This window comes from Neofelis nebulosa, chromosome 17 (genome assembly GCF_028018385.1).
Source record: "Neofelis nebulosa isolate mNeoNeb1 chromosome 17, mNeoNeb1.pri, whole genome shotgun sequence".
Lineage (NCBI taxonomy): Eukaryota > Metazoa > Chordata > Mammalia > Carnivora > Felidae > Neofelis > Neofelis nebulosa.
Genome location: NC_080798.1, coordinates 49,326,185 through 49,341,335, shown reverse-complemented (window position 1 = coordinate 49,341,335; position 15,151 = coordinate 49,326,185). Strand labels below are relative to the sequence as shown.

Below are 15,151 nucleotides of genomic sequence, written 5' to 3'. Positions count from 1 at the left end.
GGGGGGGGGGGGGGGGGGGGGGGGGGGGGGGGACCATAGTGCTGGGGCCCAGCCCCCGACACTGCCCAGACACACACCGCCCCGAGTCCTAAGGCACTTTTTTCGGCCTACAGGTGCAACCCTAGCCCCTATTCCCCTACAAACCCAACACCTCAGTGCCCCCGCCCACCAGTGGCACCTGCCTGGTGTGTGGTTACCATCCATCTATGTTTAATTCATGGCTGGGGGTTGGGACGAGCTTCCCGAGAAAGGGAAGAATTCCCCTGGGGTCTTGCCCAGTTCCCGCCTGCCTGCCCTGGGCCTGGGAGTAGAAGCTACCGATGTGCCCAAAGGACACTGTCCCGGCCAGGGCACGGCCATCATTTGCTAATCCACAGCCCTGGAATGTCTGTGGGCCAATCGGTGGGGGCTCCCAGGGCTCCCCAAGGGCTCCAATAATCCTGCAATGATTAGCAGGGGCCACAGGGTCAGTGCACACTGCTGGGTTGGTTGTTACGGGCAGGGCTGCTGGCCAGGCCAGTGGCTGGAGGGGGGTGGAGCCCTGGGATTGGAGCTGGCTTTCTCTCATGCCAGGGCCGACGGGAGGCTTTTGGGATACACCGATTACTCACCAGCCTCCCCCTTTTGTCTGCCAGTACAGCCTGACCCCTTGAGATTGTGAACACTCTATCTAGCCTGGGAAGCGGGCTGGACGGCTGAGCCAGGCCACATCCAGAGTGGCCCATGCTGTGGCCAGAGCCCTCCACCAGGCTGGGGGGCCGCTGGCCTGGCCTCCTGCCCATACTTCTGGCTCTCCTTGGCATGGCCCGGACGGAGGTGGAGGTGCTCCTGCCGCAGGAGGAACAGGCTCCAGCGCCTGGAGGTAAGGGGCCCCCGGGTGAGGAAAGAGGTGGAGCCGCTATGAGCTCTGCAGAGGGGTGCTCCGGGGCTGCTGGAAGCCAGTTCCCAGGCCTGAGCCCTGGGCAGGCTAGCTGTGGTTTAAAGAGTCCCCTTGGGTAATCCAAGGGCCCAAGATGGTTGGGGGGGTGGGGGCTGGGGAGCAGGAAGAATGAAGGGGAGTGGGCCCAGGCTCGGGGGTCCAGGAGGAAGACCAGCCAAGGAGCCCCAGGGCTGACCCCTCCACGCATCCAGCCCCTGGCCCTCACCCCCTCCTGTTACCCTCACCCCCGGCCCTCAGCCCAAGGGTACCTGGGCACCTGCCTCTCTGCCAGCCCCACACCTGCCTCCCATCCCTCTGCGCGAGCCCTCCCGTATGCCCACCATCCTCCCCAGCCCCTCCTGCTCTTGTTTCCTAAGGGCAGGGCTGCACTCTAATCTTGCCACGGTGACCCCCACCCCATCACCCAGGGGGCCTGACCTTGTCTCCCACCCCAGCTCTGAGCAGTAAGGAGACGTTCCTGCTCCTGTCCCTCCACAACCGCCTGCGCAGCCGGGTGCACCCTCCTGCAGCCAACATGCAGAGAATGGTGAGGACCCCCAAGAGGGTGGCTGGAGGGGCAAACGTGAAGAGGCCTCAGGAGGCCAGACTGGTGCCAGGCGCCCATCCACCTGAGCAGGGCAGGGGGGTAGCCAGTCACCTGGCCCACTGAGGGGACCATGCCTGGTTGCGGGGGCTCCGCAGCTGCCTGCTTCCCAGAAGGGCAGTTCTTTGGCCTTTCCTCACATCCCATCCCGTTGCCCGGGAGACCAGAAGACAAGGAAGGAGTGCTCCACAAAGAAGTCCCAGCAGGATCAGAGGGGCAGAGGACTGGGAGGGAGCAGCACCCCGCTTGAGGGAGGGGGCTTGAATGTGACCAGGGCCCAGTGCTTCTTCATGGTTTGTCTGGGTGACTAAGTGGGGCCCCTCTGAGCTCCCTCCTCATTCACTGGGGGCTGGGTAGCATGGCAGGATTTCCCACCACACCAACTGGGACCACCGGGCGGGCGGGCGGGGACCATCCGGGGCCCAGGAACGCAAGCCCGGCCCATGTTAACAGGCCCGGGAGTGAGAGCAGGATCGTGTGGGGGTGGGCAGGGTTCCCCATGGCTGCCTCCCATAAACTCCTCCAGGCTGGCTCAGTGGTGGTGACCTTGAGAGCTCCCGGGTCAGTTTCCCAGGAGGTGGGGGTGGGGCGAGCCGGCGGGAAGGGGTCGCTTCTCCCCCTTTCCCTGCTCCGCAGCAGCTCTGCCCCTCCTCAGGCGCAGGTCCTGGCCCCCACTGCCCACTCTCCTTGCTCCCAGCTCAAGCGCCTGGCGTGGGGGCGTCCCGATCACCTGGTCAGCAGTTTCTATAGTTTTCATGCCCCTTTGACCAAAGTCTTAGAAAAAGAGCATTTCATAGAAGATGAGAATGGAGCCCCACCACTCAGCCTCCCTCACCTCTGCAGCCCTCTAGGGCTTTCCCCCAGTGGAGGCTGAGGCTCTGGGGAAGTTGCAATCCCCATGACAATCTTACCCTGCAGGTACCTTACTGTCCTCATGTTGAGTCTCGTGGAGATTAGGGGACTGCTAATGGGGTGGCTGGGTTGGGCCAGGGCATGGTGATGGGGTGACCCATGTCTTCTTCATTGCTGAACCCCTCGTTTAAAATTTTTTAAGTTTATTTTGAGAACGAGAGAGCCAGAGTGTGAGCAGGGGAGGGGCAGAGAGAGAGAGAAAGAGAAACTCAAGCAGGTTCTGTACTGTCAGCACAGAGCAAAGCGGGGCTCAAACTCGTGAACCATGAGTTCATGACCTCAGCCAAAATCAAGAGTCGGATGCTTAACCTACTGAGCCACCCAGGTGCCCCAATGAGCCCCTTGTTTAAGAGGACAGAGGACTACTGGGTGGCAGCGGGGGTATGAGGGGAAGTCTGTTGGTTTGTGGGTGGGGAGAAAAGATTGGGGCCGCTCCAGAGGACAGTGCTGTCTGGGGCCAGAGCCCTGGGGCCGGGAGCCTCTCTTGTCCTGCTTCCCTGTTGGCACCCCAACGCACTCCAAGGCCAGGGTTAGAGAACAGGACAAAGCAGCATGGCTGCTGAGGCCTTTTGCATCAAAGAAAAGTCAAGTGGGAGCAAGTGAACCTTTCTGCCAATGGCCAAGACCAGTTGTACCTAATGGCAAACACAAAACCAGTTTGCAAGGCTTGGGCACTGCCCAGGGCTCGCATTACCAGACAGGAAAAACTACCAGAGAAGCCCATCCCATCACCCGGCTAACACTACTCCCTCAGGAGCACCATCACCCCCCTTCCTGGGGTGGTGCCCAAAGCAGGGCCTAAGGGCACCCACACAGGAGTCAGAAGGATGGGAGCTCTCAGGCCTGGGTAGAGCCAGGCTGGGTCAGGTGTCCAAACATCGCCGGTACTTTTACAAACATATCTTGGAGAGTTTCTTGCTCTCCAAGGTCCAGACTGACCTCCCCTGGCTCCGGGTGGGGGTGGGGGTGGGGGGGAAGTGGGTGAAAGAAGCTTGGAGGGGTCAGGTGGCCAAGCAGGAATCCCCGTCCAGTGCTCTCTGCATGAGCCTACACCCTGTGGGGAGGTTGAATCACTAAGGCCTGGCCCAAAGGTCCCTGCTGACGTCTCTGTTTGCGCCGCCCCCAGGACTGGAGCGAGAGCCTGGCCCGATGGGCTCAGGCCAAGGCGGCTCTCTGTGGTGCCCCAGCCCCGAAGTCTGCATCGGCACCTCGAGCCACGCAGCAAGTGGGCTGGAACGTGCAGCTGCTGCCCGTGGGTTCAGCATCTTTCGTCCACGTGGTGGGCCTGTGGTTCGCAGAGGGGCAGCGGTACAGCTACACAGCAGCCGAGTGTGCCCCCAATGCCACCTGCACCCGCTACACTCAGGTGAGGCTGTGCCCCTGGCTCCAAGGCCCCTGGGCCACTGGGGGCAGCTCAGAAGGGCTACCGTTCGTCCTGAAATTGGTGGTCCCTTTCCCCCCGAGTTGTATAGTTTTACTTTTTCAGCTTTAAATACGAAATATTTCAAACATCAAATAATGGACTCCCTTTTACCCATTACCCAGATTTAGAAAATGTTTAACTATAGTTGTTTCTCATCTCTGAAGAAAAAACAAACAACAGAACTGAAGCCCTACTCCTGCTCTTTCCTCTGTCCTTCCCCAGAGGTGGGTGACCTTCCTGAAATCCAGGTGGATCAGTCCCAAGCACATTTCCTTTGTTTTATTTTATGTACCTGGCATTGTTTAGGCGCTAGGTGCAGCACTGAAAAACACAGGCAAAGCCAAAGCATTTTTAATACTTTTACTGCATGTCTAAGTGTTTTCATACCTTTACAGCTTTTGCAAGTGGGTTGTGTGTTATTAAGTCCCGTATGAGTGCTCTCTGTGTGTGTCTCGTTTACCACCCCAGACCATGTTTCTAAGATTTACTTCCGTTGACCCAGATACACATGGGTGATTCACTATGAATAAACTGCAATTTATAAGCATCTAGGTTATTTCTACTTTTTTACTATTAAAAGTCATTCCGGGGGCACCTGGGTGGCTCAGTTGGTTGAGCGCCCGACTCTTGATTCTGGCTCAGGTCATGATCTCAGTTCGTGAGTTCAAGCCCTCTGTCAAGTGCACTATCAGCACGGAGCCTGCTTGGGATTCTCTCTCTCTCTCTCTCTCTCTCTCTCTCTCTCAAAACAATAAACACAAACTTTAAAAAAATTTTTAAAAATAAAAGTACTTCCACAATGCACAAATCCTACTTCAGCTCCTTTCGTGCATATGTGTACAGAGTTTCTCTAGGATGCATTTAGAAGGTGAATGGCCAGGTCATAGCATAGCATGCAACTACGACCTTATGAGTTATTGCCAAAGTGGCCATGCCAACTGTACTCCCATTCACAAGTCAGTTCTTGCTTCCCCAGTATTGCCAGGCTCCTTGATTTTGACCAACTCGAGGCTGTGAAATGCTTCCTCACTTGATTTTTAATTTGCTTTTAATTTGAAATGGAGCATATTACCTGCTTTGTTAATTACCTGTTCAAATGTCTTGCCCATTTTTTAACACAGTGCATCTTTTTCTTACTAATTTTCAAGCATCCTTTCTACATTCTTTATGCTTTCTGTTGGTCATATGGATATATATTTTTTCCTAGCATAGGGCTTATATTTTTCTTTGTGTATCTTATATTTTATATGATAGACCTTTTAGATTTTAGTATTAATCCATTTTCTCAGTTTAATGTATAGTTCATCTGTTTGTGGTATCATGTTTAAGAAATCCTTTTCCACTCTGACATCAGAAATATCTTTTCTTCCAAAGCTTTCCTTTTTCAGATTGATGTCATTATGCCTCCTGGAATTTTTCATGCAGGTGTGGTATAGGATCTCATTTTATTGTCTTTCCAAATAAGCATCCTCTACTGAGTATTGAATCCTTCCCCACTGATTCATAATGCCACCTCAGTCATATACCAAGCTCACATCTGCCCGTAAGTCTTTTGCTGAGTTATTGGTCCTATTCTGTTGTTTTGTTGTTGTTGTTTATCCCCACACAAATCATATTTTAATTATGGCTTTATAGAAAAGTTTTGAAAGGAAAATTCTCCATCTACACACTATATGCTATAACAGTTATGCAAATGCTAAAATACTGATGTATTAGTAAACAGTAGCTGCCCCAAGTTCCCAGAATGCACCTGGCCTAGCCTCTTCCCTGAGACACCTAGAATCTGTCCCACGATCTAGAGCCAAAAAATGAATGCCTGGCACAGTATTGGGTCCCAGGATCCTCCTTCAGCCCAGGCAAGTACCCATGCCTACTGGTTGTTAAATATTTTGAATATTTGCCAACTTGGCATATCATGTAATGTGAAATAATGTAATGCAGAGTGTGTGTGTGTGTTGTTGTTGTTACTGTTGTTTTTTTTTTAATATTTATGTATGTATTTATTTTTGAGAGAGAAAGAGGGAGCAAAAGAAGGGGAGAAAGAGAGGGAGACAGAGAATCCCAAGCAGGCTCCACACTGTGAGCACAGAGCCTAATGGGGGCTCAAATCCATGAACCATGAGATCATGACCTGAGCCAAAATCAGCAGTTAGATGCTTAACTGACTGAGCCCCCCAGGCGCCCTGTTGTTTTTAATTCATTGCTGGATCTGCTTTGCTAATTATTATTTGATATTGAAATTGACCTCTGATTTCCTTTTCTCATACTGCCCTTACTTGGGTTAGAGCAATGCTAACCTCATAAATGAATTGCAAATTTTGCCTCATTTTCTCTTTCCTGGAATAGTTCCTATAATATTTGCTGTAACTCTCCTGTAAAACTATTTGGACCTTGTTCTGTTTTGGGGCTGTTTTGTGTGTATATGTGTTGTATGTGTGGATTTTTAACTGCTGATTCAACTTTTAGAAACGGTCAGAGACCATTTCAGATTTTCTCCTTCTTCTTGAGATAGTTTTGCCAAGTTCTGTTTTCTAGAAAATGTCCATTTTATGTTTTCCAATTTATTGGTCAGAATTGTTCAGTATTTAACACAGATTTAAAACTAGAATTAAACAGGGATTTTAAAAAGATTTGCTGTGTCTGTAGCTAGGTCCTTTCAAACTTTCAGCTTTATTTGTGCTTTCTCTCTCATTCTTTACCAGTCTTGCCAGAGCTCTATTTGAACAAATCAGCTTTTTTTTGATTTTACCTCTTATTTTTAATTTCTGCTTATTTTTATTATTTACTTTTTAAGAGTTTAAAAATTTTTTTTAGTAATCTCTACACCCAACATGGGGCTCAAACTCACAACCCCAACATCAAGAATCCTTTGCTCTTCTGACTGAGCCAGCCAGGCGCCCCTATTATTTACTTTCTCCTACTTTATTCAGTTTATTATTCTTTTTTATATTCTTTTTAAATATTTTTTAATGTTTATTTTTTTCTGAGAGCAAGCAAGAGGGGAGAGGCAGAGGGACATAGAGAATCCTAAGCAGGCTCCACACTGTCAGCACAGAGCCCAAGGCCAGGCTCACACTCACAAGCCGTGAGATCATGACCTGAGCCGAAGTTGGATGCTTGACTGACTGAGCCACCCAGGCGGCCCTATTGTTTTTTTATATTCTTGATTAATTTTTAAGTCTTTTTCCATTTCTGCTAAATTCATTTAAAGCTATAAATTTCCCTCTAAACTTCATTAGCTGTATCCCGTGAATTTTGCTGTTCCGTGATTTTTCATTTCTACATGTTTCCTATTTTCCATCATGATATCTTTGATTTCGAAGTGTATGCTTAAATTTTCTATGTTTTCTCCTTCCCCTTACTTCTAAGCTATTTACTCGATATTTTATTGCAATGTATTTATAGAATGCAGCCCATAGGCTATTGGTCCTTTGGTCTTTGTTGAATCTTGCTTTGTGGTTTAGGGAGGGGGGTCAATGTTTGCAAACGCTCCGTGCATCCCTAAAGAGAATGTACGTTCTCTAATTATCGGGTACATATATATGACTACATGTCTGTGTCTCCCTATTTCACAGTTGTCATTTTAAGTGCTGCAGGAGTTGAACTATTCCTGCGCTGTTTCCAAGTTATCGCTGATTTCAAGATTTTAAATCTAAGTTTGGAGTACTATCCGAGACCTACAGCTACCAGCTTTTGCCGTATGATATACTACCCCAAAGTTTAGCATCCTGTGATTCTGCAGGTTGACAATCTGAGCTGGGCCCAGCGGGGAAGTTCTTCCGGCCTTGGTGGGGCCCACGTGCAAGGGCAATCACTTGGCTGATTTTCTGGGAGCTGGCTGTCTAGAGTGGCCTCAGCTGGCTCACCTCTGCCTGTGGGGTCTCCTGAGGCCTAGGTTCAAAACTGGCTCAAAATCACTTCTTCTGCATTCCGGTGGCCCACACAAGCCACAGGGCCAGCCAGAGACAAGCTGGAAAAGAGAGTCCTCCTCATGATGCAAAAGAGCACATTTAAGCGTGAGCTGTAGGAAGGAGTGAAGGGTTGTAGCCATCTGTGCAATCGGTCACAAGACCTTTGATGTCCAAGACTTTTTTTTTGAGAGAGAGAGAGAGAGAGACAGAGTGCAAGTGGAGGAGGGACAGAGAGAGGGGGAGAGAGAGAGAATCCCAAGTAGGCTTTGTGCTGCTGTCAGCCCACATCCCAGGCGGGACCCCGTCTCGCATACCCATGAGATGGTGACCTGATCCAAGATGGAGTTGGACCCCTAACGACTGAGTCACCCAGAAGCCCTGTCCAAGACTTTCTTTTGCCACTTCCACCCACCCACGATTCTCTCCTTTCTTCAGGTATCTGCTGACTGAAACCCCTCCACTCCCCCCACCCAGACAGCCTTCCTAGGCTATTCCCACCTGTCCTCATAGCCCTGCCCAGCCCAGCTGCCACTGCTGAGGCCCCGGGAGGTGAGGGAGTTGTCTTTCTGTCTGGTTTGGGGCAGAGGCTGCGTCTCCCCTCCTCAGACAGGCATCGTCAGTGCCGTTGGCCCCCAGAAGACTGGGGGGGCCCGTGATGATGGTCTGAGCCACTATGTCTTCTGCAGCTCGTGTGGGCCACCTCGAGCCAACTGGGCTGCGGGCGACAGCCCTGCTCTGGGGCCCAGGCGGAGATTGAAGCCTTCGTCTGCGCCTATTCTCCCGGGTAAGCGCCCACCGCTGCGTTGTGGGGTGGAGGGTACGTCCTCCCAGGGTAAAACGCTCACCCACCCACTCACAAGGCCTTTGCCCCTTGGTCTGCACCCTCACAGAAAGAAGGAAAGGGAGAGGGTGTGGAAGTGGGCAGCACTCACGAGCCCGGCCAGGCAGAATGTGGCTTCCCAGATGCCCGTCCTTGGAGGCACTGTTCCGCTGTGCCCGGTTGAAGTATGGAGCATTAGCCTTAGTTTGGAGGCCATTTTTTTCCTTTCCTAGGACACCTCCCTGTCACCTCCCTGTTCCCTGACTCCCTGGCCGGGCCAGAAGGAGCCGAAGGGGCCGAGGCCCTTTCCCCAGGCCAGGCCCTTGCAGCCCTCTCTGGTGCTTACTCTCACAGAGGCAACTGGGAGCTAAACGGGAAGACAATCGCCCCCTATAAGAAGGGCTCCTGGTGCTCTCTCTGCACGGCCAGCGTCTCAGGCTGCTTCAAAGCCTGGGACCACGCAGGGGGGCTCTGTGGTAAGTGCCCCGCCCCGCCCGCCTCCTGCTGGGACAGTGGTACAAGAGAGCTTGATGTGGTGATGCTCGTGGAGGGCAGCAGCGTCCTGTAGGACTGTCCTCCAAGCCGTGGCCCTTAGCACCCGGGAGGCACCTGGCTGGGCTGCCTGAAGGAGGTTCCCTCTCAGAGCTCCAACCTCGCCTGACCAGAGGTCCCCAGGAACCCGTGTCGCATGAGCTGCCGGAACCACGGACGTCTCAACATCAGCACCTGCCACTGCCATTGTCCCCCTGGCTACACAGGCAGATACTGCCAAGGTGAGGGGCACGTGGAGCTCCAGATCACCCAGGGAGTGAAGTCTGGGCCCAGGGCACATGCAGGCAGCCTCAGGGGGTGGGGGGACACACGGTGTTGCGTGGGTGTCCAGGGGCCGTGTTGCACTCACTCAAAGTGTTTGGAGAGAGTCTTGAGGGAGTTGGTGGGTGCTGACCAGGTACTTGCTGACCTGGACACTGCATATAGTCATTCAACAAACAGCCTGAGCACCGCCGGCCAGACCCTGAGCTTTGTAGGGGATTCAGAGTAGATTCCGATCTGGCCCTTAGGCCGTGGATGGTAGCAGGAGGACATTATCAGGATCTTGAAGTAGACTCTCCTCCCAGTGTCCCCCTCCCAGCTCGGTGACCATGGGCAGGTCCACCTCCCAAGCCCCAATTTGCTTCTCTCTACAATGGAGATCAAACCAAGTGTAGCAGCAGTTGAAGCCCGGATGGGTTCCGTCCCTGAGGGGCGTGGTGGCCGCAGGTGGCCATTCCCCACACTCTGAGGCAGCGTGTGGGGTCCCGGGGCTGCGGGCTGAGCTCTGTTCCTCCCCGCCTGCCCTGGCAGTGCGGTGCAGCGTGGAGTGCGTTCATGGCCGGTTTCGGGACGAGGAGTGTTCCTGCATCTGTGACGTCGGCTATGGGGGAGCCCAGTGTGCCAGTAAGTCCTGCCCCCAAGGTCCCCCGATGAGCCAGGCCACACCCCAGGGACCCCCTCAGCAGCAGAGCGTTGGAGCCAGCTCGGACCGGCTCCCAGGAGTCTACTGTGCACCTCTCTTCCCAACTCCCTGTTCGGTGACATCACATTGGTACCTTGAAATTGTCCCTGGTGGGGGTATTTGCACCGCACAGATTGGCAAATTCTATATGTCTTTTTTTTTTTTTTTTTTTTTTGAAAGCAAGCCGACTGTTACACATTCACCAGCACAACACTGACTCCCACCCACTCTCCGGCTTGGAGAGGGTGGCCAGAGGAAGGGGAAGGGGCTTCTTGAGCTTGGCGCCCTGGCAGGGAGCGAGGCGTAATGAGTCTGAGGTCCCCACGCACACAGTCAGGCCCCCCTGTCCCCAGCCAAGGTGCGCTTCCCCTTCCACACTTGTGACCTGAGGATCGACGGAGACTGCTTCATGGTGTCCTCAGAGGCAGACACCTACTACGGAGCCAAGATGAAATGCCAGGTGATGGTTGACCCCTGCCTTCCCAGGGACCCCCAGGGTCTCAAGTAAGGGTCTCAGTGGAGGGAGGTGGGACTGAGAAGTGGCTCCTTTGACTTCTTCTGACCTGACTCTGGTCATTAGTGTAAAGCGGGGTTACTCAGAGGCCCATGGGAGCCAGGAGGTCACCTAATGAGCTGAGGGACCCAGGGGTGAGCCCTTGCCCAACCCCCACCTCAGGAGCCATCCTGATTCAGTCCTCGCTACTGGCTGTCACGTAGGTATAGGAGTTCACAGAGGTCAGAACTTGGGATTTTTCAAGAGCACCAGCAATTCAGATTTTCATGGGCACCGCTAGATTTATTAATGTCGGCAACCAATTCAAACGTATTAAAGACACTGAACAGATGAAACAAAAACCTTCCCGAGGTCAGGGCCCTACCAGTCTGGGCCCCTGTGCACAGAGAGAGGAGATGCAGGCAGGGGAGAGGAAGGGGGACCCCTACTCTAAGAAGCAGGAGGCTGTGGGGTGGGGGAGAGGATGTCCCTGGCCACTTCGGGGTGTCGGGATGGGTAGGAAGGGCCGGCCTGAGCTCTGGGGCCCTACCAGTGTGACGTGGAGTGGGGGTTACAGGGAAAGGGCGGGGTGCTAGCCCAGATTGAGAGCCAGAAAGTTCAGGACATCCTCGCCTTCTACCTGGGCCACCTGGAGACCACCAACGAGGTGACCGACAGCGACTTTGAGACCAGAAACTTCTGGATCGGTGAGTGCCTGGCTGGTTGGGGGTGCAGGAATCTGGGCTGCAAAACCTCCCCCAGCAGACCTCCCCCAGGTAAGGGTATGATGAGGGCCGAGGACCCGGAACGGGGCTGGCAACCTCCTTCCCTGTGGGGAGCACCGACAAGAGGGAGGGGGAGAGTCCCTGGGGGCCAAAAGAGCTGGGAAGGTGATTAAGGACAGGCATTAGGCAGCAGGCTCCAAGCCCGGGGGCGCTCCTCTCAGGGAGCCTGGGCTCTGAGTGGGGCCCAGGGCTGGTGGGCCAACCTCAGCTGCTGGGGCCCAGGGCTCACCTACAAGACCACAAAGGACTCCTTCCGCTGGACCACCGGGGAGCACCAGTCATTCACCAGTTTCGCCTTTGGGCAGCCTGACAACCAGGGGTGAGTCTGGAGTGCCCTCCCTCCTCCGGGCTCCCTCTCTCACGCGGGACCGCTTGCTGAGCCCTCAGATGCCACTGAATAACCTCCACCCGGCCTGCTGCCCGGCTGAGCCCTGTGAGGGCCTGGGCCTTACCCGGGGCCCAGGAAGTCTGGGTACAGCTGATGTGAGCCACCGCCCAGCATCTCGGGGCTTACATAAAGGAGAGGGAGCTCTAGAAGGCTCCATCCATCCATCCATCCATCCATCCATCCATCCATCCATCCCCACTGTTCCCTCAGCTGTCCTCCCAGCCCTCCGTTATCTCCACCTGTCCCCCACCACCACGCTCCTCTGCCTACATCAACACCCTGATTCTGGGGTCTTTAGCAATCCACCCACCTGCATCCAGTCCTGCACACACCCATCCCCCAGCCAGCCTGTACGGAGGGCCTTCTTGTTAGGTGGCCCTGCCCCGGTCATCAGAGCCCAGGAATGCCCAGGGCAAGCGGGGGCAGGGTAGAGGAAGTCAGGCTGTGTGGACTAAGGGCTCCAAAAATCTGGCCCACGTCCTTCGACCTCATTGATGGCAGCCGGGCCCATGCCCCTGCTCTGTCACCTAGAGGACACCGCTCTGGTTGGGCTCTCAGGCACACCCTCTCCCTGCTGGGAGGAAGGATATGGGCCTGACTGTTCCAGGTCCTACCTTCACCCCCACCGGCTGGCATGGCTGAGTGCTGGCTCTGGGCAGGGGGAGTTGCTGCCCAGGTAGGGGGTTTGCCGAGCCCTCCCAGCTTCCCTGAGAAGAGTTACAGAGGCCTGAGTGGCAGGCATGGGAGCCTGGGGGTGGGTCTGGCTCCCAGAAGCCCCTTATGTGGGTTGGAGGCACCTAGGCTTCTTAGACGCAGGTGGCCTGCTGGAGTGGAAGATTTTTTTTTTTAACATTTATTTATTTATTCTGAGAGAGGAGAGAGTGAGCGCATGCTCATGAGCAGGACAGGGGAGGGGCAGAGAGAGAGGGAGAGAGAGAGAATCCCAAGCAGGCTCTGCACGGTCAGTGAGGAGCCCGACACGAGGTTCGAACCCACGATCCATGAGATCATGACCTGAGCCGAAACCAAGAATCGGACACTTAACCGACTGAGCCACCCAGGCGCCCCTGGAGGAAGATTTAATCCTCCCCCAGGCTCCTAATTTTGTCCGTCCACCCTGAGCACCTGACATCTTGGCCTGGCAGGTTTGGCAACTGCGTGGAGCTGCAGGCATCAGCAGCCTTCAACTGGAATGACCAACGTTGTAAAACCCGAAACCGTTACATCTGCCAGTTTGGTAAGGGCCCTCTCACACCTCCCCTTTCCAGGTCCCTGTCCTCTGAGGTCCCTGCTGGCCCACTGCAGGCGCTAGGATAGCCAGGTCACAGGCCCAGAGAGAGTCTGAGCATGCAGGGCCGCTGGGGATGTCCCGCTCGGGGCGTTGTCGTACCTGCGGGCCCCTGAGGCCCAGAGAGGAAGAAGGGCCCAGTTTAGCTCGTCTGTGCAGCAGCAGGACTGGAATACAGCCTGGCCAAGGATCTCTCCAAGGTCCCTTTCCTCCTGTCACTAAAGCTGCTGCTTGGGGACCTGTTGGTTTCACTGGTGTTCCTGATTCCCTAGGGCCCAGTGAACGACAGTGGGGAACAGGGGTGAAACCTGGCCCAGAATCGGCCCCCAGCAACACCTGCTGGAAAGGTCTAGAGCTCCATCTGGGCACGATAGCCATTTCAGGGCCAGCTACAGGAAGGTCCCCATCCGAGGACTGCCTGGGCTGCCACTGACCCTCGCTCGGTTTGGCTTCCTTTCCAGCGGAGGAGCACATGTCCCGGTGGGCCGTGGGACCCTGAGACTCAGCCAGGCCTCTCCCCTGCCAGCCTCCCGAGGCACAGCCCTGCGTGCCCATCTGCACACCTGCCTGGAACAAGGGCCAGGCCAGGGCTGCAAGCCCAACATCCACAGAGGTCGCGGACCCTGTGGGAAGTGAGGCAGGGGGCACAAGTCAGACCCAGAGAGGGCTGGGGCCCCTCAGCCTGCTTTCATTGGGAAGATGGGTGTCAGGCGCCCCGGGCCGGCAGTCAGAAGAGACCACTCTCCTCCGTGTGTGCCGGACCCTGTGGGGCAGATGGGGGTTCCTCACTGCCCAGGGTGCACCCCACAAAGGATTAAACTAAGTTATGAATCAGACTTGTGCCTGCTTGTTTTGAAGGGGAATCTAGCCGAGTCAGGATGATCCTGGGAACACCAGAGGGTGCCTGAGGCTTTCCTGCTGGTTGCCCACCCCCAACCCCAGTCCCTTCCCTGCTCACCCATATGACCCAGACCACCCTCTGGAAGTTTTCTGGTGTTAGCCCCTGAATGATGCACAGATTTGGAAGCCTTGTTTGCATCCCTGACTTCCTGTTCCAGCTCCCCCTCACCACTGCCTCTGTCGGCTTTGCACTTCTGCCCACACCCTCTCCCTGTATTCACCGTGCCCGCCCCTACATGTTCCTGCTTTCTTTGTGATTATCGGAACTGGGGTAGGTTATGGCCCCGTCGCCCTCCTCTCCCTTCAGTGGTGAGAGCGGCCGTGGGGGCAGGTGAAGACTGGCAGATGCCATCATTAGCGTCCAGAATGCACCCCTACCCAGTTGCACGCTGTTATGTGTGAACATTGAGTTGCTTTGCTGGTTGGAGGTGGGAGTGTGGCCCGGGGTCACGAACAGAGAGAAGTGTAGCAGCCACAGTTTCTATTGTGGTTGTAAGCAATAGAAACATAGAAACAGCTGTGACTTAATCACGGCAGAAAAGGAACTTCTCAAAAAGACAATGATTGGGGTGCCTGGGTGGCTCAGTCGGTTGAGCGTCCAACTTCGGCTCAGGTCATGATCTCACGGCTTATGGGTTCAAGCCCCACGTGGGTCCCTGTGCTGCCAGCTCAGAGCCTGGAGGCTGCTTCGGATTCTGTGTCTCCCTCTCTGCCCCTCCCCTGCTCACGCTCTGTCTCTCTCTCTCTCTCTCTCAAAAATAAATAAACATGAAAAAAAAATTTTTTTTTTAAAGACAATGATTTACAAATAGGCAAAGGACATGAATAGACAGTTCCCCAGAGGAGCTATACAAGTGACCAACAAACACAACATCACTAGTCATTAGGAAATTCACAGCAAAACCACACTGAGATACCACTTCACACCCATTAGGATAGCCGTTATCAAAGAAACAGATGATAACCGGGGTGCCTGGGTGGCTCAGTCGGTTAAGCGTCCGACTTCGGCTCGGGTCATGATCTCACAGTTTGTGAGTTCGAGCCCCACATCCGGCTCTGTGCTGACGGCTTAGAGCCCGGAGCCTGCTTCAAGGAGCCTGCTTCAAATTCTAGGTCTCCCTCTCTCTCTGCTCCTCCCCCACTCATGCTCTCTCTCTCTCCTTCAAAAATAAATAAAAACATTAAAAAAAGAAACAGATGATAACAAACGTTG

The 15,151-nt window shown here is 54.3% G+C and overlaps 1 protein-coding gene across 3 annotated transcripts; it reads left to right on the top strand.

Moving 5' to 3' along the window:
* The first annotated feature begins 549 nt into the window (after nt 1-549).
* LOC131499272 (C-type lectin domain family 18 member A-like) lies at nt 550-13,872 on the top strand. 3 transcript variants are annotated; one of them, XM_058707145.1, is made up of 12 exons: nt 550-862; nt 1,348-1,466; nt 3,562-3,801; nt 8,456-8,553; nt 8,944-9,065; nt 9,255-9,362; nt 9,934-10,026; nt 10,438-10,544; nt 11,233-11,284; nt 11,585-11,681; nt 12,896-12,987; nt 13,500-13,872. In XM_058707145.1, the coding sequence occupies exons 1-12, from the start codon at nt 724-726 to the stop codon at nt 13,535-13,537; spliced, it is 1,305 nt and encodes a 434-aa protein (XP_058563128.1). In that variant the 5' UTR covers nt 550-723; the 3' UTR covers nt 13,538-13,872. The 3 variants fall into 3 exon arrangements, with proteins under 3 accessions (XP_058563128.1, XP_058563127.1, XP_058563126.1); XM_058707144.1 differs by having other exon boundaries at nt 554-862; nt 1,375-1,466; nt 11,155-11,284; XM_058707143.1 differs by having other exon boundaries at nt 554-862; nt 11,155-11,284.
* The last annotated feature ends 1,279 nt before the right edge of the window (nt 13,873-15,151 follow it).